Source organism: Semicossyphus pulcher, unplaced genomic scaffold, assembly GCF_022749685.1.
Source record: "Semicossyphus pulcher isolate SPU_LCO1_2020_fin unplaced genomic scaffold, fSemPul1.0.p SCAF_12, whole genome shotgun sequence".
NCBI classification, from domain to species: domain Eukaryota; kingdom Metazoa; phylum Chordata; class Actinopteri; order Labriformes; family Labridae; genus Semicossyphus; species Semicossyphus pulcher.
Window position 1 is genome coordinate 11,155,341 of NW_027211626.1, and position 22,668 is coordinate 11,178,008.

Consider the following 22,668-nt stretch of genomic DNA (forward strand, 5'->3'; position numbering starts at 1 on the left):
CAGTCTAAAGACATGCTTGTTTGGTTAATTGGCGTGAATGTGAGTGTGACTGGTTGTCTGTCTCTGTGTGTCAGCTCTATGATCTACTGGCAATCAGTCCAGGGTGTAACCCCACCTCTCACTCAACGACAGCTGGGATAGGCTCCAGCCCCCCTGTGACCTTGAACAAGCAGTATAGATAATGCATGGATGTTTTTATCTTACTGTATATTTAACCAAACTAAAATTGTAGACGGGGTGCAGATGTGTGTGACGCAGAAACATCCAGAGCGCATAAAATTTAAAAACCTTTTATTTTCATGTCACAGCAAACCATGCTGATATAAACTCACATCAACACATACAGCAGTGTGGACGCACTAGCCTCTGAGTTTGCATTGAGTGTTGCCAAACTATTGCACGTTGTTGTTTCGGAAAGCAAATACGGTGTTTGAGCTTATTTGAACTTGTCAGCCCTCAACCCCACTTGAGTCTGTTTTATTCACAGCATCATTGATGTTATTGAATATCAAAAACACCAATTATTAAATTAAACCGACTCATTCATCCAAGCATATGCTAAATGATTTATGTTTCCAGCCCCTGTGTGTAGAACATATATGTGATTTTACCGTTTTTCCTCTGCTGTATGTTTTGCTTGTAGAAAAATGAGGCAACCCAGGTGATGTTTAGAACCGTAAACAACAAATCCTGCACATAGGAGAACCCAGAACTTCTTTAGCAATAAGAAAATTAAATAATACCTTCTGAATATACAAGTCTTTAAACAAAAATGTACAAGTCAAAACCTGTGATGCAAATGTTAGAAAATGGTTAAGTCATTGAAAAGGCGCAAAAGGTGAATTAGCTTTGAAACTGTAATTCAGAGAGTTGCCTGAGCATGTGCCTGTCCATAATGATGTCCTCCAAGTGTCCCCAGAGTTAAAGCCTCGAACGCATTCCTTGCTGCTGTATATATCGTTTTCACGAATGTGCCCCCGTGTCGTCACTTCCTGTTTGAGGAGTCAGCTGCTGCAGGAGCTCGAGGTGGAGGACGACGCGGCTGAGGAGGGGTGCGTTTTTCTCAGCTCGCAGCAGCTTGGAGTAAACGTTCTTATAGGTTTTCAACAGCTCATCGTCCTTATTGCTGTAAGTTGAAAAGGGAGAAAATTGTCATAGTTAAAAGGATAATAAACACATACTTTATAAAGTTAAATACACCACAAAGAAGGCTTCCAGAGTTGAATAAGTGAGGTGCCAAGGGGCCGAACGTATTCCACTCATGGGCTGCCAATTGAACAGGTCTGCAATCAAAGTTTTAGACTCTTGCTCACCTTGGTTTCCGTTTCATTGTCGTCATCAGTTTGATCACCTGCAAAAGCAGGAAGGAGAAACTCGGCTCAAACACGCCGATCAACTTCATCACTTCCTGGAGATTCAGTCCTGAGGATGGGCCACCGGTCACATCAGGAGACTCGGCTGATTCAGCGGGGTCTGGTTCACTCAGCTGAAGGGCAAGAAGTGAGAGGAGAGGATGTTTAAGTGACCGAGAAAGGGCAAAGCTTTGCAAAGGTGAGTAGGCATGAGAGATAGTTACCTCCATCTGTTCCTCCAGCAGCTCTTTATGAATCATCTGGAAAGCAAAGCGAGTCTCTGTCATGATCTCTATCGCTCCGGTCAGGCTCTTCAGCTTCGCCGCGCTGCTGCTCTGACCTGTGGAGACACGATATGAATCATTACGTGTTCTCAAATATAACCCTTCTTCTTAAGACAAAACCAAACATGACATTATAAACCTTGACAAACAGTTCCTCACCTGCCATAGTAAACTCAGCAAAGGCCACCCTCTCCAGCAGCGTGCGGAGCAGCTCACAGGGAGCGTCTTTGAGGCTGAGGAACAGACAGACGGCCTTACTGTAGTGCAGCTCTGCGAGGCTGCGATGCTGCTTCCTCAAGTGTTCATCCCCCACCTGTCAAACAAAAGGAGCCACGCACACAGAGATCCAATGAGTAAGTATTATAATGCTACAAATATGAAAAGCAGATACCCAAGAATGAGTGGTTCCATTAAAGTCAGTGTGGTTCTTAACCAAAGATAACCCAAAGGAAGGGCGGATAGCGTCCTCCAAAGGCACGGAGCGAAACTGCATTTTTTTCCTACCATCATGGCATTAGCTCCACATGATAGCATGATAGGACTGAGCTTGAAAATCGGCAAACTGGCCCTTTAAGAACAAAAGTAAGAAGTTTTTCTTTTCTTTTAGACTTTGACATAATTTCCCACCTGGTTGCGGAAGCAGCTGTGGTACATGGAGGCCAGGCGGTGGTGGATGGTGGCAGCTCTGTACTGGTAGAGCGGCTGGCGGGCTGAGTCGGTCTGCAGGTCACAGTACCTCAGGGACTTCATCATCGCCTCAGTCACCTCACGCTCGATCTGGGAAAACACACACAGGGATGGACGGTTTTAGAGTTTGATCACATGACTAGGGGTTACTGAGGCAAAATAACTGATAGTGCACCTTTGTGTAGTCACCGCTGAAATAAGGGAAATATCAATGATCTTGTGGTTGACATTAAGGTTGCTTTGTTTTAGTAAACAACAACAAGCTGATGAGTCCAGAGTTCATTATAATGTAAAACAGAACTGGTGAAACCCACCTGCTCCTGGGCCTTCCTGGACAGCGGGGCGTAGTCCTGCAGAAGTGTCGCCAGGGTGAAATAGGTGGTGGAGAGCTCCCAGTTTACACTGTCCCACACTGCTGGGTGGCTCTCTCGGCTTGCCAGTGACTTCATAGCTCGCAGGTAGTAATCTATTGCCTGGTGTGATAAATTAAGGATATAGATTAAGGATAGAGATCATTCAAACTGAGGAAAGAATAAGACATAAAGGATTCAACATGGCACCTTGTTGTAGTAGAGCGCCTCCTCAGGTGAGAACTCCCCTCTGCTCTGGTCGGCAGAGACGGCACAGTGGGCCTGAGCACAGATTCTCATCAGCCTGCCGGTGTTGCACAGCAGCAGGGCCGTGTTGGTTTGGTCTCTGATGGCTTCAAAGTCCTTCATGCCTTTCTCAAAGAAGGCAAAACTCTTTTTCCACATCTCCTGCTCTGCTATCGACACGGACTTCTTCACTAGAGGGCGAGAATGAGGGGAGAGAAGACACATTGTAGTGAATGACATGGTCAAAAAAGGCACTCCAAGTTCCATGTGTTCATTCATCACCTTCTTTCTCCGTCTGCATGGCTGCTGCCTGGTTCATGTAATAGACCCCCATCTCGTTGCGGATGTTTCCCAGCCTCTTGAGCACCTGAGCCAGCTGATCCGAGTCATGATCTGTCAAGGCCTCGGAGACGAGTAGCTCGTACGCCGCCTCGTAGCACTTACTGCTAACAAACAGCTGGTACTCCGGGTCCATGGCCAGGTCTGTTGCCATGTGAAAGGCTGGTGAGAAGAGAGATTGAAGGATTGAATTATCTAAAACTGAAATCAACTGTCTTTAGGTTAACTAAGATCTCTCTCTTTATTGGCTGACCCTGGCAGCTGCTCTCTCTGTGCAGGCTGTGCAGGATCTCCTGGTCCTCTTTGGTCTGGTAGCTGTACTCCTCCTGGTAAGCTGCTCTGTTGTTTGCATTCTGGGCCAACATCAGCTGGATGTCCCCACACAGAGAGAGGCACTGGCTGTGAAACTGCAGCACCTGTGGGTGCAGAGTGCCGCTTACTGAACAGTAGGCATCTGTGAAAACATGGGAAGATGAAATAAGTGTTGAGTTACTGTGTTGCCTCTTAAAATATTTAAGTTTTTAATCCATATCAAGGCGAAAGTTTCACGCACAAAGCAATGTAGTTTCAGCTGCAGCATGAGTTCTAATATTATATTGTTGGGTATAGATATATATGTATTACAGGGTTAAATGACCGTACCGTAACTCTGCAGAGAAAGCTTGATGTAGCGCAGGGCTCGCCCGTACTTGAGCAGGTTAGTGGCTGCGTCAGACAGGACGAAGTAGGCCTTGGAGGCTTTGAGGAAGAGCTGCAGCTTCATACGATGCTGCCACGAGCCGGGGATCATCCCTGAGCGTGTGGGGTGCTTCTGATCCGCCTGCAACGGCCCGGCTGGTGACACAAACACACACACATGTTGGAAGACCAGGAGAGAGGGACACATGCAAATTTGAGAGATGAAGAATGTCCCGGTAAAAGCAGTTAATTATGTGCTATTATCGCTTAAATTGAGGAAAGCAGACTGACCTCTTTCAAGAAGAAGAGAGATGCCCGTCTCAGCCGCGCAGGCTCCGGCTGCACTTCTGTCCTCATATTTGAGAGGAATGGGCGTGTTTGGATCAGCAGCTGGGAGATCACTCTCCTTCTTGATGCTGCCATCCACTGCCTTCAGCCCCTGTGTAGTTAATTACAGCAATTATGAATACAGAAGATAGCATCACGCATTATATGAACTATAAACATGCACATCACGCCGAGACTCACTTTTAGTACGCAGCTCAGAACGTGTCTGCATCTCTCCTCCTTGTCTTGAGAAACAGGGAAAGGGCCACTTGGCTGCAGGGACAAAGACAGATGATGGATTATTCTTTAATGTTTACATACAACATATTTCAGCTGTATATTCCCCACTGTGGCCTTAAGTCTGTGTAGAGGTAGAGCATTTATAGAGAGGCACTCACTCTGATCTGGTGTGTGGATTTGTATTTCTCCGGGACCGACAGCTCCCCTACTGAGCGGATCACTGCCACAGCTTTACTGTCATCCTGTGATCTGGAGCAAGAACTGTAAGAGCTGTTTTCGTCGCTGTCCTCCGTCAGCTCTGCCTCCTCCTCTTCATCCTCCTCCTCCTCTTCCTCCCTGTCTTCGTCGCTGTAGCTGTCCTCGGAGCCGCCGGCCCGAAGTGACTCCCCTCCGTCTTCTTGGGGAGGCTCGTCGAGCTGGAACAGCTCCGACAGCATGTAGTGGGCTGAGGCGATGATCTGAGCAGACAGGAGAGGGACTGGAGTCAGGATCAATCAAATCTGAACTACATCATTCTATGATTTAGTTGGATGGTTTTAATCTGTACGTCTGTGCAGTCTAAATAAAGATTGAAAACACTACTCTCCTTTGACGGGAAAGATTGAAAGATTCATCATCTCCTCTCTGTCAAACCTCCTCTTCCTCTATCATCTAATTGTTACTTGTACTGTTACGGCTGTATGTGTTCCCTGCTATGGTTGTCCCTTTGCCCGTTCTGTTGTGTCTTCCCAGCTCTTCCCTGGTGATTGCACAACAAGGTTCACCAGGTCTTAGATGCTTAAACGCCCCAGTTATGAGATCTGAAGAGAGAAACATCTGGAGTGGGGACTGCTGTGGTTCTGCCTCTTGTGTTCTGTTAATTTTGTTAGTCTTCACTTCATGATTTGGTTGTTTGATTATCCTTTAATACGTCCCATATATTTAAGTGTTTTAAGGTGTTTCACTTTGTTATTTCTGGGTCAGATTGTGGACAGGGTGGGTTGTAACAGTACATAACAGTGGTTCTTACCTGGGGATGCCTCTCTTGATCTAGAAGTTTGACGCAATTTAAGAGCAGAGTTCTGATTGTGCCGTAGTGCTTTCTGTTTTGCCTCGCTTTCAGCATCAAGTTGCTGGCAACTCTGCAGCAACAAACAGAAAATAGACAACAAGGTGTTACAGTTTGAACTTTTGAGTTAATTATGTTGCATTTAAGCTACTACTGACTCCCTCTTCAAGGATTGCTGAAGCACAAACAGGCTCCTGTCCTGACACTCACTTGTACAGTAACACAGCCACAGGAAGAGTGAAGGGATTCTGACATTTTTCTTCTTCAGCCTCTTCACACAGCGTTGTAAGATCATAAAGCTTCACAATGTCACTCCCACTAGCTGTGGATACAAAAACAAAACATCAGTATAGACAAGTGCATAGCGTACACCACAAGCACAGACTGACTTACTACGAAGACATGACACTACACACTTGTTAATTAAATCCCACCTTTGAAAAGCCAGTAGGTGTGACCCTCTTTGGTGCAGTTGGACTTGAGGAAGGAGAGGATATTTTGCGCGATGTCTTTCACCACCCTCGTTGAGAAAGTTGAATTCTGAAGGTGTGGGATGTCCTCCGTTTTTATCATCTCATACTTCTGCAGGGAAATCCATGAAGGTAAGAAACATGGACGGTTTCGAGAAAATTCATATATAGTTCAATTGTAAATTACTACATTTAAATTATAGCATATGTTATACTGTGAAATTAAAACAGTTACTGGAGTTACTAAATGTAATTTACCTGAACGATGCCATTGACGTGAAAGCACATGACAAGCTCTGGGACGTTACACATCAGATTGTCGAGCCAGTAGTCGATACCCGTCAGGATGTTGATTGGTTTATTGTTGTCCCTGAAAATGCACAGTAAGAAAGTCAGTTAGAACCAATGTGTGATTCTGATGGGTAAGAGCATCCAAAGCAAAATCTCTGGTTTATTTTCTGAAGTCAAATTAAAGTTGATTAAGAACAGACCCTCCAAGGAGAATTGTGCCCTTTATATTCCAAAGACACGCTCTATTTTACCATATAGATGCAAAAAATTAAGTCACAGGATTACAATGTTCAATTTTCCCTCTGATTAAGAGTTAATTTCACATTCTGAAAGGGACAAACTGTGTTAAAATTCCAACCTGAGTCTCAGACTGACGGCAGGATAGCGACCTCCTCCGAAAATAGGCATGTTGGATCCAACCAGCATGTGGATATCCTCAAACGTCCACATGATGTTGCGCACAAAGTCGTTCCTTAAACCCTGTCAAACACGTGACATCAAAGCGTATAAAACAGTGCATACAACGAGACACAACTGTAGTAGTGAATAATTAAGGAAGGACTGTTTTACCTGACTGTTCTCCCCTTCGTTGAACAGCATAGGCAGATTTTGCTCTTTAGGTATAGATGTCACCTGGCCCAAAGCGAACTTGCTGTCCATAGAAACACTTTCCTGCACATTTAATAGGAGCAGTAGTGTCAGTGCATGCGGTGCAAACCCGAAACGCTAACACAAAGAAGCCTAGAACCTAATCTACTACTAATTAACTGTCCAAAAGCCAAGACGCTGTACCTGTTTGGGAGCGTCTGATTCTTCTGCATCAGACGATGTGCTGGTGAAGGCGGTCGGCCATGAAGAACTGAACTCCCCCGTCTCATTCTCCTCCTCGCCTTCATTTAGGTTGTCTGGTACAGGCTCCGCAGCCCCGTCACCATTTATACTAGAAATAACACATAAGTTGTTATGTGATAAGACTGGAAAAAGATGCACCTTACATCCCATGAGGAACCAACGCCAAGTACTCACCTGTAGTAGAGGAACTTTGAGAGGATTGCTTTCTGATACCAGTGCTCTTTACTCTTCTTTTTTCTCTGCCACTTCTGATCTATTAGCCGCTGGTAAAACTCTTTTAGCCATGTCCAATCTCCTGTCTGCGACACACAAACAGCAGGGAGACTTAAATCACTTAAACCACATCCTTAAAAAGTTACTTTCAGGAAAATAGTCTGGAAATGTCCTCCTGTACCTGAGAGGATCTCATGAAGAGCTCTTGAATATCCAGCTCGTCCAAAAGCAACGTCCTCCCAACGCGGTGAACGGCCATACTGACGTGGGATTTGCTGTAGGGAATTTTCAAAAGCTTCTTGATGTTCTGAATGTGACAGAAAACAGGGTTAACATCAGGTGTTTATTGCCGTTTCAGAGTCAAAGGAAGAATGTTTGAAAGCGTTGCAACAATGAGCTCCACGAACCTCTGAGTCCGATACCACGTCAACATCGTCCCCGATGCAGTCAATGAAGTCATACGCCATCCCAAAACTACAGAAGAAGAAAAAGGAACTTCATCACTATTGTATGTTTGCAGATCTGTATATGTAGGGACAATGTACTCCAAACAATTTTACTTATTAATAGAGACCACCGGAGATTCACAAGAGTTCAATAAATATCAGAAGCAGTAATGGTGTTTCCCATACCTGGAAAAAGGTTTGCTCTTGCTGCTAGACCCTAGTATAGTGGTGCCAGCGCTGCCCAGCTGGGGGTTTTCTCTCAGCCAGTTAGCGGGCGGCAGCTTCAGGTCTGTCTTCTCCTGCAGTAGGGCATAGCTAGTAGGAGGAGGGGCGGCTGAGTACTTGACCACAGCACGACTCTTTATTTCGGTGCTGCCTGTGCATACTGCAGAGTCCTGCAGGATAGCAAAGAAAGCATCATAAGTAAATTACTACATCCAGGACTCACTGAATTAGGTTACACTTTAATCTATCTGGTCCTTTTAGAAAACTTTAAGCAAGTTAAAAGCTGTCATGGTAAGTTTGTACAGCTGAGAGTGTCTGGTGAGTCTGATAATTAACTTATCACTGAAACAGATAAACTGAAACTGAAACTGATCATCTTACATTGTAAAAAATACAAAAATAACAAGCCTAAGTTGTTTTCTGCTCAGTCTAGTTACTTACATGTTTGCTGTTCTCTCCTGTGCAGGTAGGGCCACCGATTTCTTCCTTTGGATTATCCAAGGGGATCCCAGGCTCTCTGTCCCCAGCTGATGCGCTCATACTGGACACACGACTGTTCAACCCACCAGCGCTGGCGATTTCTGAACAACCAGACTACCTATTCATGGCGTTGACAACTCATTGACCATCTAAATATTATCTACACAACGCACGAGACACGTCGAATATGTAAATGAAGTTAGTTCTGTCTTTAGTTTGCTAGCTTGACAGGCTAGCTCCTCGAAAGAGCAACGCTGACTCGTAGAGCTATAAAAACTGCACTGAAACAAGAACGTTGTTTTATTAAAGCTGAACAAAACTCACAATAAAGCTTGGTATTGATTTGTTACCCTTAGTAATGTAGTAAGTAAATAAGCCTGAAGCTTCTTCTCTTCCCATCAGCAACCAGCCTGTATGTTGTTGTTAGAGCACACGTTAGTTCGAGCAGTAAGCCACCTAGAACTTCCGGTTTCACGGTAAGAGCAACTCCTAAATTCATCTTCTTTTAGTATTTTGACGATCAGAATTTCTCCAAAAAATTTTTTTCAATGTATAATGTAGCTTTAAAAGTGTATAACTTAGAAATGAGCTCATGTCACAGAAATATTTCTGCTATCGTCATCTATTTAGAAAAATTTGTAAACCGGAAGTACTTTCAGAGGAGCGCAGATCGTGTTTCTAGAAAAATTGAGCATGTTCTATTTCATTCTAGTGTACTTTATTTTGAAATTTACTCGTGCCTTACACTTGTTCAAAGTATTTCGACTAGTATAAAGCATAAACTGTGTAATAAAAATACACTAAATAGTATAAACTCTTTAATAGCTCTTTAATCTTTAATTTTATATGGAAGCCAAATGCATGGATACATTTTAAAAAAGGGTTCAAAAATTGTTAAATTATCATTTGAGATGGGAAGATATTTTATAGAAAAGTGTACAAATCGAGTTCAATATTGCAGGAAGAGAAAAGGCAGGTATCAAAAGTAATTAATTATATTATATTATAATGTTATAATTATAATAATATATTGTAATTATTAATAGTATAATTATATTATTAAGTATATTATATGATACAAAAACAATTTTATGAAAAAAATAGGGGGCGCCTTTAGGGCATAGAAGGGCAGGATCATAGCCGGAGGTATTTGCAGCAAGGGAATGTAAAGCAGCTGACTGACTGAACAGGGAGGAGTTGTGAAACTTTGTTACGGGCTGCTAATTATTTTGCGCATGGCATCATTTTAACAATAATTTCATCTTCGACTAAAAACAAGTGCGAGCGGGAAACCGATAACTCACGCCGGCGGCTTTGGACATATTGGATAGCATTAAGGCGAAACGAATCAGTGATTAGCCTACTACAATGTCAAGCTGGAGGAATCACGTGCGCACAAGCCTGCAACAGAGAGACAAAATTGAGAAAATCCCGTACGCCGGCGTTTTCACATGCTGTAAGATAAATGTTTATATATCTCAGTCTCTGCAATGATGGTGCGTTCACTGTTCCAGCCTGAGTACACTTGTCTGCTTTCTTTCTTGCAGTATCTCAGCTGGAAGAGCGTTTCGAAGTTCGCAAAGAAATTTTGGATGATGTCCTTTGTAAGAGGTTAGAATTTCAGCAAACCTTAAGATGTGACCATGCCTTTTTTTATTTTTAAATTTGTACACTGGCTTTGATTTACAGTTTAGGACGAGGTGCAGTTGAAGTTGGGAAAGACAGCAGACTCCTTCAACTCCAACTGAGAGAGAGCGAACACTTGCAAGAAAAGGTGCGTCAATTAAGGACAAACCCAGCGATAAACATGATAAGAGCCATCACTGAGCTAGAAGCCGCAACATCTAGGCTACACAAACAACTGAATACAAGAATAGACGCCACCTAGTTTACTTGCTTGTTTTCACCCAATTCTTGCACGCTTAAAGGATTATGATTATTTGAGGCCTTTGAAACTCAAACAATGAACCAAGTTAGCTACTGCAGTTGGACACAACTTCAAACTTTACCAAACATCTAGAAAAGATCTGTTGTAAGCTAATAATTTGTTTCTGATTTTAAGAAACTTGTAAAAACAGTAAAACCCCCCAAAACATAACTAAAACAATAACTAATATTTGATTCCCGTCCATTCACTGAGCCTCCCCTGACACTTTCTCCCACTTTGAAAACCTCTGCATCAACAGATTGGTGCCATTAACCTTGTAAAATCATCATTACTGTCCATTCATCCTTTACTTTTTGTCTCCCCAGCTGTCTCAGACCGTCTCCGACCTGACCAGCGTCTTGTATCTAAAAGAGTCTGAACTGCAGTACAGACAGGCACGGTAAAGTATGCCTCCCTGCATCTTCTGACAAAACTGACTGGGAGTTAGGCCTATATAAAATAATTGGGGCTCTATTTTTCTCAAAAGTAGGCTGGATTTAGCCTGATTATTTTTTTGTTTACCATTTGCTTTCATTTACCATAAAAATACTGTCTTGAGAGTATTGCATTTTTTCAGTCAGGAAGTGGGTCAAGGAAAGATTAGCAAGGAAAGACCTTGCTTTATATTCAAATGAAGTGAAGATTCTGCCTCCTTTTCCAATCCAATAGTTGTCACACAGTGCCTTATATAAACCCACTTACAAGGCATTTAAATCAGCATATATTTTGTGATATAGCAAAGTTATTTTCAAAGTAAACAAACACATAATCTCCATGTGTATGTCATAAAGTAAATACAATTTGGTTAATATGGTTCCTTAGGGCTTGTAAGGAACAAACGACTAAATATAGAATGACACATCCATCTAGAAGTGCTACTCTGTGACAATTAATATGGTTCAATCATAATCAGATTCACATATCAGATTCTGCACTTGTAGCAACTGTTGAATAATGGGAATCAACTTCATGAAGAAATAAAATGGCTTTCTTCAGTATCTTTGAAATAACTTTAACCTAAAGTCCAACATCCAAAAGTTTGCCAGTATTATCTTTGTTTTTTTCAGTGTGTCCCTCTACCGACAAGAGGCTCTCACTCTGGCGAGAAGAAGTAACACCCAAAGGGCGGCCCTGTCAGAATTAGAGCACACCATAGAGTGCCAATCCAAAGAGTTGACGGATCTGCACGCAGAAGTGAGAGGACTTAAGAAAGCGTTGGTACAGGCTCAGAGGGAGAAAGACGAACTCTTACAACGCTGGATGGAGGAGAAGAGGGTGGAGGCGGACCGGTTGAATAAGTACAACGCCACACAGGAAAGGTAAGAGAAGTGAAAGTGCGATCTCTGCTTTGAATGATAACATAAACACAGAATTGGTAAGCTATTGGTGATTAATTTGTTTCACTAGGTGGCAGCGTTTGGCAAAACGGTTGAAGAAGAAGAAACTTCATATCGAAATTGGAAAAGAGTATGTTCCAGTAGTGATGAATTCTTGGAGTGGTCCAACAGAAATGCCTCCTGCAGCCATTCACTGTAAGCATCTCTTCAAAATATCAATGCATAATGCAGTAGGTGCAAACAAATAGCTGCCTGTTACTTTAATACCATTACTTCCCTTTAATACTGGAACCACAAACCCTTGTAGGAACCAATAGCCTTCATCAAGCCATCCTAAATAAACATCTTGTTGATAAGATCAAGACAAAAGGGCTTTTTAACTGTGAATTGCAATCGTAATCAACCAAGCACTTATAGCACTGATGAAGGCTCATTAAGACTTCATCAAACTCAAATTACAACCAGTCAAGCTGCAGTTTATAGCCATCAGCAGAACTGTGAAAAAATTAAAAATACATCAGATTTAATGTAGCTCTGTCCAGGCATTGCTGAGGGTTTTTCATTCACAGTGCCCTTGACTTTTGACCAAGTGGCTATCTCCAGGGCTAAGAAATGTAGCCAACGTGCAAGTTCCCAAAACAGCAGTTCCTCGAGTGGCCACTTGAGGCTGGCTACAAAAGCGAGTCAATCCCCATTAGGCCCCATATTAAAATGCACAATTTAACAGTAGGATTAAACATGTTTACGGCGTGGTACGTAAAGCGAATTGGGTCTATACTGCTAATTTCTCTATTCATGACAGCGGTATGGGTTGTGAATTTTTATAAAACTCACCTGTTAAAATTATATTAAGGTTAAAAGTTATGCCTTTCTGTGTGGTTTAGTGTACTTACAGGCCGTCCAAGAAGTATGTGCTCTATTTTTTATTTTTGTTGATTGAACTTCTAGTATAATTTTCTTGACATTTTAGCATTAATTAGCAGGCATTGGTGTCTGCAATATGTATTTGTGCTTAGCAGTCAGGATTGTTGTTGGTTCGTGCGATTCACCCAACAATAGCTTTCCATATGGTGACGTGACTGAGGTAGCTGCAAGTCTGCTAGGTTCCACAAAGTCCTTAGCTTCTTTATCTGATAAATAAAAAACTTTGGTCAGCTACCACCACAAATAGAATCTCATTGGTGTGAAACATGATGGTTAACTAGCTTATGTGCCAGCCTTCGAACACGGATTGTTCTGCTTTGATAACCCATCTCCAGAGATCCAACATGGCTACTACAGAAAAGCCAAACTTGAGGACTAATGCCAAAGTCGGTCGTCAGTCCATTGGCTAACGTCTCTATTCAAAGATTTTAATACTTGATGCTGCTGATCCAGTGTTGCCAACTTAGCGACTTTCTTGCTAGATTCGGCAACTTTTTTTCTCAAAAGCGACTAGCGACAAATTTAGTGACTTTTTCAGACCAGTGAAATATATTAAATTGTAATTCATTCCCATGTATGCACCACAAAGTAATCACAGTTCACCGTCCTCTGTCAACAGCTCTGAGTTGCTCTCTCGCCTCTCTCCTCGTCCCGTGCACAGCAACACTGCGCAGGCAGTCAGGGGCGGGCAGGGCTGGTCTCACAGCCTCACAGTGACGTCACCAGTATGCAAATTAATGTATGACGCTATCTGACAACTTCTAGCTACTTTTGGAGCTAGTGCTAACTACTTTCAACACTGTGCTGATCAATTTCAGTAACATTTACAAAAGCATTGTTTGGTAGTCATCCCTTTTTAGAGACAAAATTATTTTGATTGCAGTTTGAATAAGGTTTCTAAGAACCTGGCTTAATCTCCTGTCAAAAACCAAAGTAGTATTGTGTTACAGGAAGGGATTGTAACCCTTTTAGCTGTGTGTTGACTGTAACCTTAAGCATGTATTACAACCTATTTGTATGCTCCTCTTGTCCTCAGGGATCAATAATACAACAGAGATGAAGCGGGCACAATCGGACAGCAACCATGTTCCAACTGTGACACGAGTCTGATATTCCCTCGGGAGTGGGAAATCGGCTTTTAGCACAAGGATTACCTCTCTGTCCATTTCCCCGGTGCTGGTAGTTAAAAAACTAATTGCTCATATGATTCGACAGAATGATGACCAAGTAGGGAGTCTGACTGTTTGTTTGCAAAGAAATGAATGTGAATTATTTTACATCCTAGTTCAGAAAGTATATTTAAAATGTTTGAATAATCTGTAAAAGTTTACCTTAAAACAAATTTTTCTTTGATAGTTAACACTTCTTATTATAATGGGGGAAACAATGATTGTGATTATATCCAAGACAGATAAAAGTGGTTATGTAGATAAGTAGTTTAATTGTCTTTCTATATTATGTGCTGTGAAAAATAAAGTCGCTCATAAAGTAATTTTGTTTGTAAGTAAATTTCTACTAAATGTGGAAAAAACATTTTAAAATTGAAAACAAAGATGCTCTCCTTGTTTGTAATGTTCAAACAATTGACAAAACAGGTGGGAGAAGAGCAATTTAATGGTATTTTGGCTCTAAATCTGTATTTTGTTGCTGAACTGCAGAGCTACTAACCAACAATTTTTAGGATTATAGCTCCAAGTAAATAAGCAAACACAAAGTCCACATTCTGTATAATAACTTGCAGTAAATACATGTGAAACAAAACATGTTTTTTTTTGTGCTTTTATTTGATAAGTAGTTTAAGTCACTGTTTTTCTTTAACAGTCTGAATTCTAGTTCCCCATCTCACATTTCAGGCTGTTTGTTTACTGCATGTTTCCATAGTCACCAGTGTTAGCTGTAGTTGTTAAGTTTCACAGTGTGTGTTGTGTACTTGTAAAACCACTCAGTGAACTGTATCACTATGGTAAAAGGTGGAAAGCGATGCTCTTCAATGAGCAATGATGGCAAATGGGTAAGAAATGAATCACATTATCAAATTATTACAAATCACAGCTTTTAAACCTGGCTTTGTAATACGCTTTTTCTTCCTTTTTCTTCTCAGTTTGCTCATCCAGCTCTACCAGAGAGTGAGCCAAGGAATAGAGAGACTTGTACAAGCACTGGGATCATGCTGAGTCAGGTTAAATCATCGCTGCCTCAGGCTTTGAACTTGGAGCGCTTTCCTAAATGGAAAACTCAGGAGGTGAGTATGCACAGTAGATAATATAGTGTTCGGCATGACCTGTTTTTTCACTGTGAAGTCATAGCCCAGGGCTTTGAAAGACTGTATTTTATTTCTAAGCTAGACTGTACTGTCCTGTCTTCTTTACAGGAATCCAGAGAGTTTCCATACTCAGGCCATGATAACAAGCATGCGTTAAAAGACAACATCTCTGTTTTCACTCATGTGAGTATGAAGAGAAATTCAGTGTTTTAGGAAATCTTAAGATTCATCACATCTACTGCATCACCTCTTGTCTGTGTCATCCTTGTATACTCCAGGGTGTGGGACGCAGAAGGTGTCCAGATGATCTCAGACAGAACAACTCCCACTTCTGCCTGTGCCATGATGGAGCTGACAGCAGCACTGAAGGGACTGAGAGGAAGATCACAGTCTACAAGACTGACTTTATGGTGAAGCAGGCTGATTATAGTCCAATCGGCACCAGACGGTTCCCACGAAACCACAAGCAGAAGTCTGCAGAGGCAGCTTTGGCACAAGCAGGGGAGAAGTTCATGTGGTTTGGAAGACACGACTCTATCCCCTCAGAGACTCTGCAAGTGCTGGGAGCAACGAACACTTAATGCTCTAGATGGTATCATTTAGAGGACATAGCACAAAAAGGGACAAGTGAACTTTCTGGAGGGAAATAAAGGACTAAATTAGAAACGTATATGATTTTGTCTTGTTTTGAGAATTCTGTTTTGAGTATTTTGAGAGCTGTTAATCCAGACTTTATTACACAACAACCCTAATTACACTTTAAAGCAGACTATTTATATCCATTTAATGTTCTAATGTAAAATTAGATCCCCTTTATCATCTTGCCAACTACGAAGTGTGCTCGAGGATGCAATTTTGAGACATATAATTAAGTTGTATTCAATTGTATTTTGATATACATTTATGCACATCATTTATACATCATTTTAATTTAGGTTAAGTGTAATCAAACTACTAAGTTATTGGGCAATACACTTATCGAGTAAGGGGACTCACAAAAGACAGTTTATTAAAGAAAAAAACAGTGTATGTCAAACTCCAAAAGCACTGCTTTTATATTTCCCATAATGCAGGCATGGTCTTCTGTTAGACAGTAGGCCTACCTGTCTGATAAATGCTGATCTTTCAAACTGATGTTCTAAAATCTCATAGATCATAATGGTTTTTTTTTTTTTTTAAACATTTCTAGTAAAATACACACTAGTTGTAGGAGTAAAATGTTCTATGTAAAGTAGTCTAGTTACGTAGTTGTCCTGAAATAGTTCCATGACACCCAAAATACATTTGTAAAAGTCTGGCATTTGTACAAAAAAAGGAAAACAACTACATAAAAAGTACTCCACTGATTTAGTACTGCACTTATGTGAAATTTTAAGACTCAAAATGGACAACTTTATAAAAGTATCAGCACCAGTGCAGAAATAAATGAGACACATTTCAGTCCACACATTCGGCTTCCTTCATCCTGGTACCTTAATTACCCACAACTAACTGTCAACGGTCGCAGATAGTGGTTTGCTAGTAGCCGTTATGCTATTAGTTGTTATGCTAGTAGCCGTTATGCTAGTAGCAGCTAAGCAGCCTCGGCCAAGCAGAGATGGGCAGCAGGCCACAGTTTTGTTTACCACAGAGTTGTGGTAAGCTTACATCTTGCTCATTTAAAACCCTAAAAATGTAATTTTTCTATCTTTTAGTGTTCAGATTACGCTGACTTCAAGTGACATTCTTTGAGGCAAATGTTTTGACTTCTTACAAGTTTATTCACTTTTTCACGAGGTGACTTATTAACGCCTCCCCTTTAATTGTGTCCCACAGTAGCATGGCCGGGTGCACTTTGGAGGAGTCAATATCACATTTTACTTATTATAATGTAGATTGAGCACAATGTTAATATGTCAAAAATTGCATGTTAAGACCATTAATCACGAGTGCAGGAAGTGACGTTATTAATAGTGTACTTTTTTTTTAAAAACAGGGGTTCACCATGCTGCGGCTTTTCTTAGGTGAGAAAATATAACCAGTAAAGTACTAAGTAATGGAAGCATCTAAAATCAACCATGAATCGTTGGGATTTTATTGATATCAAGAGTGTAGGCGCACTGTGAGGCCTATTGGTAGTTCAAAGTTTTGCCAGCAGAGGGCAGCAGGTCTGCATGAGTTACCACTTCGCCTAATGATTCACTGAGTTGCCCAATTGCCAAGTTGTATTAGAAATTTAAAACCAGGTTGTAATGTGCATGTTCTGGAAAAAATGTAGTGGGACGTAATTAGATGAAGAATCCAGCTATCTATTTATTAAATGTCTTTTAACATTAAACTGGAGCATGTGAAATAAATTAAGCTAGATTTGAGTCATATTGCATGGATATGTTTCACCCCTGGGGATGACAGGGGTGGATATGTGTGTGTGCTGCCTGTACAAGAGAGGACAAAGCGTGGGAGCGAATAACAAGAGAACACTGCTCAGAGAAAGGCACTTAAGAGAAGAGTATCCCCAACCACTCTCCAATAGCTGATGATTTCTCCAGAGTACGTTCTGACCAGCTGCTTTCTTCCTTAAGTACCCACCGGGGAGATGGGTTTTTCTCACAAGCTTTCTTTCAGCTGTAGTAATTAGCTGATCCACATAGAGCGCTAACCTTGTAGGAGTTTGTTTCACTTTTAAAAGGTGACGTACATCTCACTGTTTTTATAAAGCAAGACGAGAAAGCTGTGAGACATCCATCTGGAACGGCTGCCCTTTGTGATTTCACTTAGATTATCTCACACATTGCTGCCTGCAGGTGCACGACTGACACCAAGCTGCAGGGGGGACGGGTTTGTAATGACCATACCTTTGATGAGATTGAAAAAAAGCATGTGTAAACAAACATGTTACCAGCTCTGTCTAACTAAACAATTTAAGTGGGTTTTTTGGGGAGGGGGGACCAAAATAAATGTAAAAGACTTTTTAAAAAAGAGGTGCAGTGGTGTTGACAAGTTGAAGGGAGGTGTTTATTAATAAAAAACACCTGTGCTTGTGTTTGACAGTTGGTTCTGTCTGGTCTGGACCGGTTGTCTGCCACCTCTGTCCCTGTGGTTGCAGTTTGCAGACTACAATTTCCTTTGGATTCGCCACGACTTGAACAACAACTCCGCACGTAAGCCACTAACACTTCACAATCACCAAGTCGCATTAGATCTGTCAGAATAGCAGCGCAGCTTTTAATACCTCACAGGGGAGCGAGAACCATAGGGAAGCATATTGAAATAGAGCGTCAATCATTGCTCTGTATGTATTTTATGCGCCATGTAAAGTGAGATATGTGTGATATATCATGTAGAGGTAAAACCACAAGCATATGTAAATCGAGTCACTTGGTGGAGTATCAAACCTTCTCCCAAGGACAAAAGACACATCTCAGTAAACAAGCATTCAACCACCAAAGCCCTGCACTTCATGAATATTAAATCAGACACTTTGAATCCTACCTCTTTGGTGTTAGGAGGCCCCTAGTCTGGATTCTTACCATTTGCTGTGATTTATTCGCAGGTGCATGTGTCTCTTTGATGTGTTGTGTTGAGAGGTTTTGCACCTGTTAGAGGGAAAAAAATGCTTTGAAAACAAGAGGTGGATTTGCCAGACAGTCAAAATGACAGCAACAGAAGGAAGATTTGTGTTGTGCTGGTACATTGTATGTGCTTGTGTTTGATGGTGTGTGTGTGTGTGTGTTCTCCTTTCAAAAAGGCTGCTGTGCTGTTTTGACACACTCTGTTATGTGAACAGAAAACACACTGTTAGTCAAACAAAATCTACCTGTTTTTTTTCCCTCTTGTCAGCTTTGGCATCTGTTCTGACGTTATGAAGTTGTGCATCTTGCATTTAGTCCATTACCTATTCATTAAAGCTGTGACTTGAAAACAGAGTTGCCATGGAGATGCTGCGGTTAAAATATATATCTCGACGTTTATTTTTTCTTTCTGTTTATTCTTTTGCCAATTATAACTAATTCCACCGTTTTATTCAGTGTTTTTTTCCCCCTCTCTGCTTATATGCTTTCTAATAAGGCGTCAAGGCTCACAGCATGACTTCTCCTCATGTTAAGTATTTTATCTTGTTTAAATATTAGGCATCCTCTCTAAAGAACAACTCTAGAGTCCAAACTGCCTTCAAGACCTAGCTGGGTTAATACTGTTAGACTCTGTCCAATCTCCTGTCAGTCATTCCACCTGCAGTACTTACACCTCCCTGGCAGCCAGTTGCTTAGTGTCCCCTGGCAGACTAGTGGTCCTTGTTCCAGTAATGGTCAGTGGCCCTCCAGAGTCTGAGCGTGGTGATAAAGGTGCCTGGCTATCTCATTTCCACAGAGGACAAGATAACATCCTGAGAACATTCCCCATCACTCGAGGAGTTTGTTCAGTGGAGATAAGAGCTCCCATGCTAAAGCTCAGCTACACGCAGCTCTGTGGGTGTGTATTTGTGTGCTTTTTCCCTGCACATGTGTGTCTAAATGGAGTAGTTTTGAGCCGCTCGGGCTGCCATGTCAGTCGGCCTGGCATCGTGGCATTGAGCGAGCAGTACACTGCAGAGACACTGCCTCAGAAGATCAGACCTATCCTTGCTCTAAATCACATTCCTCCCAGTGTTTTTCAAACCTCCGACACAGTTTGCATGCTAATTTGTGTGTAGGTGGCGAGTATAATTACATTAGGCTGCTTCTAAACAAAGACCTACAAGCAGCAGTCTGTTCAAGTATCCCACCCGAGAGAGAACGAGAAAATAGTTTATACAAGGATGGATGGATTTAGCATTCAGAGTTTATATGAAGAAAATTGCAATCCAGACGGTGTCAGTTTGAAAGCAAAGCTGTTGTAGCTGTGATTAAATAGCATTGCGCTAAATAGGAGTAACAAAAAGATTGATTGGTTCCATTCATTTCCTCTGCCTTTAGTATGTTTAATTAGATATCTGCCTTATGGATTCCTAACCTTGTGTTTTGTTATATTTGCATCAATCCTGAGATGACAAGAACGGACACTTCTAGCCTCCTCTCAGGAGCACACATCTTAGTTTCGCTCTCAAACTGTGGCTCAGCTCGGCTCGCCACATTTGTACAAGATTACCAAGTATTTCATCACTACTTAAGAAGCTCCACCTCTTAGTGTCATCTAGTCTCATCCTTCATAACCAGAGCATCAGAGCATTTTAATCTCATTAGGTAAAGGAGATAAATCTATTCCAATTTGCAGATCAGGAGCTGGACCACACATCCTACATAATCTGCTTATTTATGCTGTCATTCTTATTTGACTAAATGGGGGTTGTAAATTCAGGACGCTGATGAAAAATATATCAACATGCGAAGTTAATCAAACTTTACATCGCTCTCTAATTGGAAGAGACAAAGTGACACTTTTCCTTAATTCAATTTCCATTGGTTTAGCGATGTGTCTTGTTTTAAGATGTGAATGTATAACGTAAAGATCTCTGCTCCATTACATACCGTATCTATATCTTTTGTAGGCAGCCTTGGAAACTGTGTGAACATCTCGCATAAATATTCAGTTTTTTATTTCCTGCTGTAGGAGGAAGCAAAAACATCCAGAGACCTCACAACAAGTCTAATTAACTGTTTTCACACTTATTCTCCAGTCTAAGGGGTAAATCTGCCTCATTTGCATTCTATCGGAGGCATAAACACAAGCCAATGAATGTCTTTTAAAGGCTGCTATGAATGTGCCACAGTCCTTTATGTGCTGGACTATAATTAGATGTGAGAGCGGTCAGCGTGGTGTTATTGTGTGGCTTTGTTTGAATCATATTATGCCTTCTAAAAAGCAAAGTTAAAAGAAATTCTGCGGCTGCGCTGCATGCACACTTTAGTGGAGCAGATACAATGGAAAATACTGTTAACAATCTGACATTATTATCAGATGTAAATTACACTCCCAGGAGCTGCTCATTACAATATCCCATATGTACTGTGTGTCATAAGTTGTTAAATTCTCAATTTAACATGATTTCCATTTTTTTTTAGCTGCGGATGATCATGAGTAAGTTAAATTAGCTGCATTTCCTTTTCTAAAGAAGGATCTTTAATAATCATCAAAAAATCACAAGTGAGGTCATATTAGAGGTAGCTGGGTAATCCACAGTGATACACACATGGTTATTTTAAATAGTAATGGATTATTTGATGGAATAAAAGTGGGTGAATGGTTGCATTGAGTGAATAAGGATTAATCACAGTTTATTTTGATAGTAGACTTAAGTGTTAAAGCACGCATGCAGGACCAAGTAAAATGAAATGCTATGCAAAATAAGGTGATTTAAGCATGAGAGACTGATTCAAGGTTGCACAGAAATATCCATTCAAATGAGGTTTTTAAAAAAAAAAAAAAAAGAGTGGCGCAGCATAAGAATAACCCGTCTTTAAAGATTAACATAACCCTTGGAGATGTTATTGTATCCCCGTAACCAAGTCTCGACTTCAGCAGGTGCAGAACAGCTCTCCCTCTCTGTGAGTTACTGCATTAAGTCCCTCAAATTTAGTGGCACAATCATGAGCCTCCCGTTCACTCTCTGGAGTAGAGGAATCGCTTTGCATTTTAAAAAGGTCAAACACTCAGATCTCTGCCAGGAGGAATTGAGGGAAGAAATAATGTCTCTCTGCAGAAATATGCAGTCGCACACTACTGATCCTCTCAAATACCCAGTGTACAGTGAACAGATTAGAGGTGTATGCGTGCAGACTGCCATCGTCTGAAAAATAGTGTATAAACAAAAATAAGAGGGTTAGGCTATCAATTACTAAAGTAGTAAATATTTGAATTAGTTTCAGTATGATATTGACTTAGCACAGTCAGATCTGTTTGCTTTAGTGGGTGGAGTATAATATGAAAAGGGAACATAGATTAAGTTTTATAACATGATGGTGTTTGAAACGTGCAGGAACAAATAAAGCACTGAAGGCACTTTACTAAATGACCTATGGAAAACACAACTAAGGATAAGCTTATAATTAACAAACAGCCTTTTGTAGGATTAAACCTATAACATACAGCAGATTTTGAACAACTGTAATATCTAAAATGAATGCAAAAGTAGAGTTCTGCCTCGTAGGGTTAATGAACTGAGATACAAACCTCATAATACCTTTTACATAATTAATTAGCATACTGCATCATTGACTTAGTGTTTCATCATTAGATTTTGATATATTGCTTTGGCAGTAGCTTTTGCGCCTTTGTATTTGCTGTGGGAAATAGGGAAGCTTTCATATAAATCCTGTTTTGAGCTACAACCTCACAGCAGTGATTCCCCCATCTCTTCTTCTTCCTGCCATCCATCCCCTCCGCTGCCACTGCAAACATATGCTTCAGTTGGTGTCCCCTGTTGACCGGTGTTGGTCTTTAGAGAGTTTGGGTTCATGCCCAGTAGTACATTGTGTTGAAGACAAAATGACCACAGGGAAAGAGGCAGTTAGGACAGGGCCAACAGCCCCCAGGCCTGGGACCACACACACACACACAGAGTACATGTACAGAAGCCTTGACAAGATCCAGAAGATATGTAAATGGTTCTTCTAATGTTTATGGTGATTTTCTTTCTCCTTGTGGAAAGCTGCATTCAAAGACTACAATTTGCTGGAATTGCTGTTAAAGTATGCAGGGACTTAAGTGACCGGGAAATCCAAAGATGCTTTCTGC

General features: G+C 41.2%; 3 protein-coding genes across 3 annotated transcripts; 2 read left to right on the forward strand and 1 right to left on the reverse strand.

The window, feature by feature from the left end:
• Positions 1-295: 295 nt before the first annotated feature.
• edrf1 (erythroid differentiation regulatory factor 1) lies at positions 296-8,589 on the reverse strand. Its single transcript, XM_069658519.1, has 25 exons — positions 8,490-8,589; positions 8,010-8,218; positions 7,785-7,851; positions 7,559-7,684; positions 7,339-7,463; positions 7,105-7,252; positions 6,883-6,984; positions 6,671-6,792; positions 6,280-6,391; positions 5,986-6,133; positions 5,762-5,873; positions 5,513-5,624; positions 4,662-4,961; positions 4,465-4,536; positions 4,228-4,375; positions 3,901-4,092; positions 3,512-3,712; positions 3,202-3,420; positions 2,884-3,110; positions 2,638-2,796; positions 2,264-2,413; positions 1,796-1,949; positions 1,577-1,692; positions 1,314-1,486; positions 296-1,126 (listed from the first exon to the last, which is right to left on the reverse strand). Exons 1-25 carry the CDS (start codon positions 8,586-8,588, stop codon positions 964-966), a joined length of 3,756 nt encoding a protein of 1,251 aa, XP_069514620.1. The 5' UTR covers position 8,589; the 3' UTR covers positions 296-963.
• Positions 8,590-9,896: 1,307 nt separating this feature from the next.
• LOC138588799 (autophagy-related protein 16-1) lies at positions 9,897-13,826 on the forward strand. Its single transcript, XM_069659050.1, has 6 exons — positions 9,897-9,984; positions 10,076-10,101; positions 10,782-10,855; positions 11,523-11,774; positions 11,863-11,987; positions 13,753-13,826. Exons 1-6 carry the CDS (start codon positions 9,897-9,899, stop codon positions 13,824-13,826), a joined length of 639 nt encoding a protein of 212 aa, XP_069515151.1.
• An 850-nt stretch (positions 13,827-14,676) lies between these two features.
• On the forward strand, positions 14,677-15,560 carry tex36 (testis expressed 36). The gene is made up of 4 exons (XM_069658062.1): positions 14,677-14,727; positions 14,818-14,958; positions 15,088-15,162; positions 15,258-15,560. Exons 1-4 carry the CDS (start codon positions 14,677-14,679, stop codon positions 15,558-15,560), a joined length of 570 nt encoding a protein of 189 aa, XP_069514163.1.
• Positions 15,561-22,668: the final 7,108 nt, after the last annotated feature.

Coding starts and splice junctions, on each gene's coding strand:
- LOC138588799 (XM_069659050.1), top strand. CDS start 9,897: ATGTCAAGCTGGAGGAATCACGTGCGCACAAGCCTGCAACAGAGAGAC. Junction 10,102..10,781: donor AGCTGGAAGAGCGTTTCGAA/GTTCGCAAAGAA, acceptor TTGTCTCCCCAG/CTGTCTCAGACCGTCTCCGA. Junction 11,775..11,862: donor TACAACGCCACACAGGAAAG/GTAAGAGAAGTG, acceptor TTGTTTCACTAG/GTGGCAGCGTTTGGCAAAAC.
- tex36 (XM_069658062.1), top strand. CDS start 14,677: ATGGTAAAAGGTGGAAAGCGATGCTCTTCAATGAGCAATGATGGCAAA. Junction 14,728..14,817: donor TGAGCAATGATGGCAAATGG/GTAAGAAATGAA, acceptor TTTTCTTCTCAG/TTTGCTCATCCAGCTCTACC. Junction 15,163..15,257: donor ACATCTCTGTTTTCACTCAT/GTGAGTATGAAG, acceptor TGTATACTCCAG/GGTGTGGGACGCAGAAGGTG.
- edrf1 (XM_069658519.1), bottom strand. CDS start 8,588: ATGAGCGCATCAGCTGGGGACAGAGAGCCTGGGATCCCCTTGGATAAT. Junction 3,713..3,900: donor GCTTTCTCTGCAGAGTTACG/GTACGGTCATTT, acceptor ATGTTTTCACAG/ATGCCTACTGTTCAGTAAGC. Junction 1,487..1,576: donor TGCTGGAGGAACAGATGGAG/GTAACTATCTCT, acceptor CTTGCCCTTCAG/CTGAGTGAACCAGACCCCGC.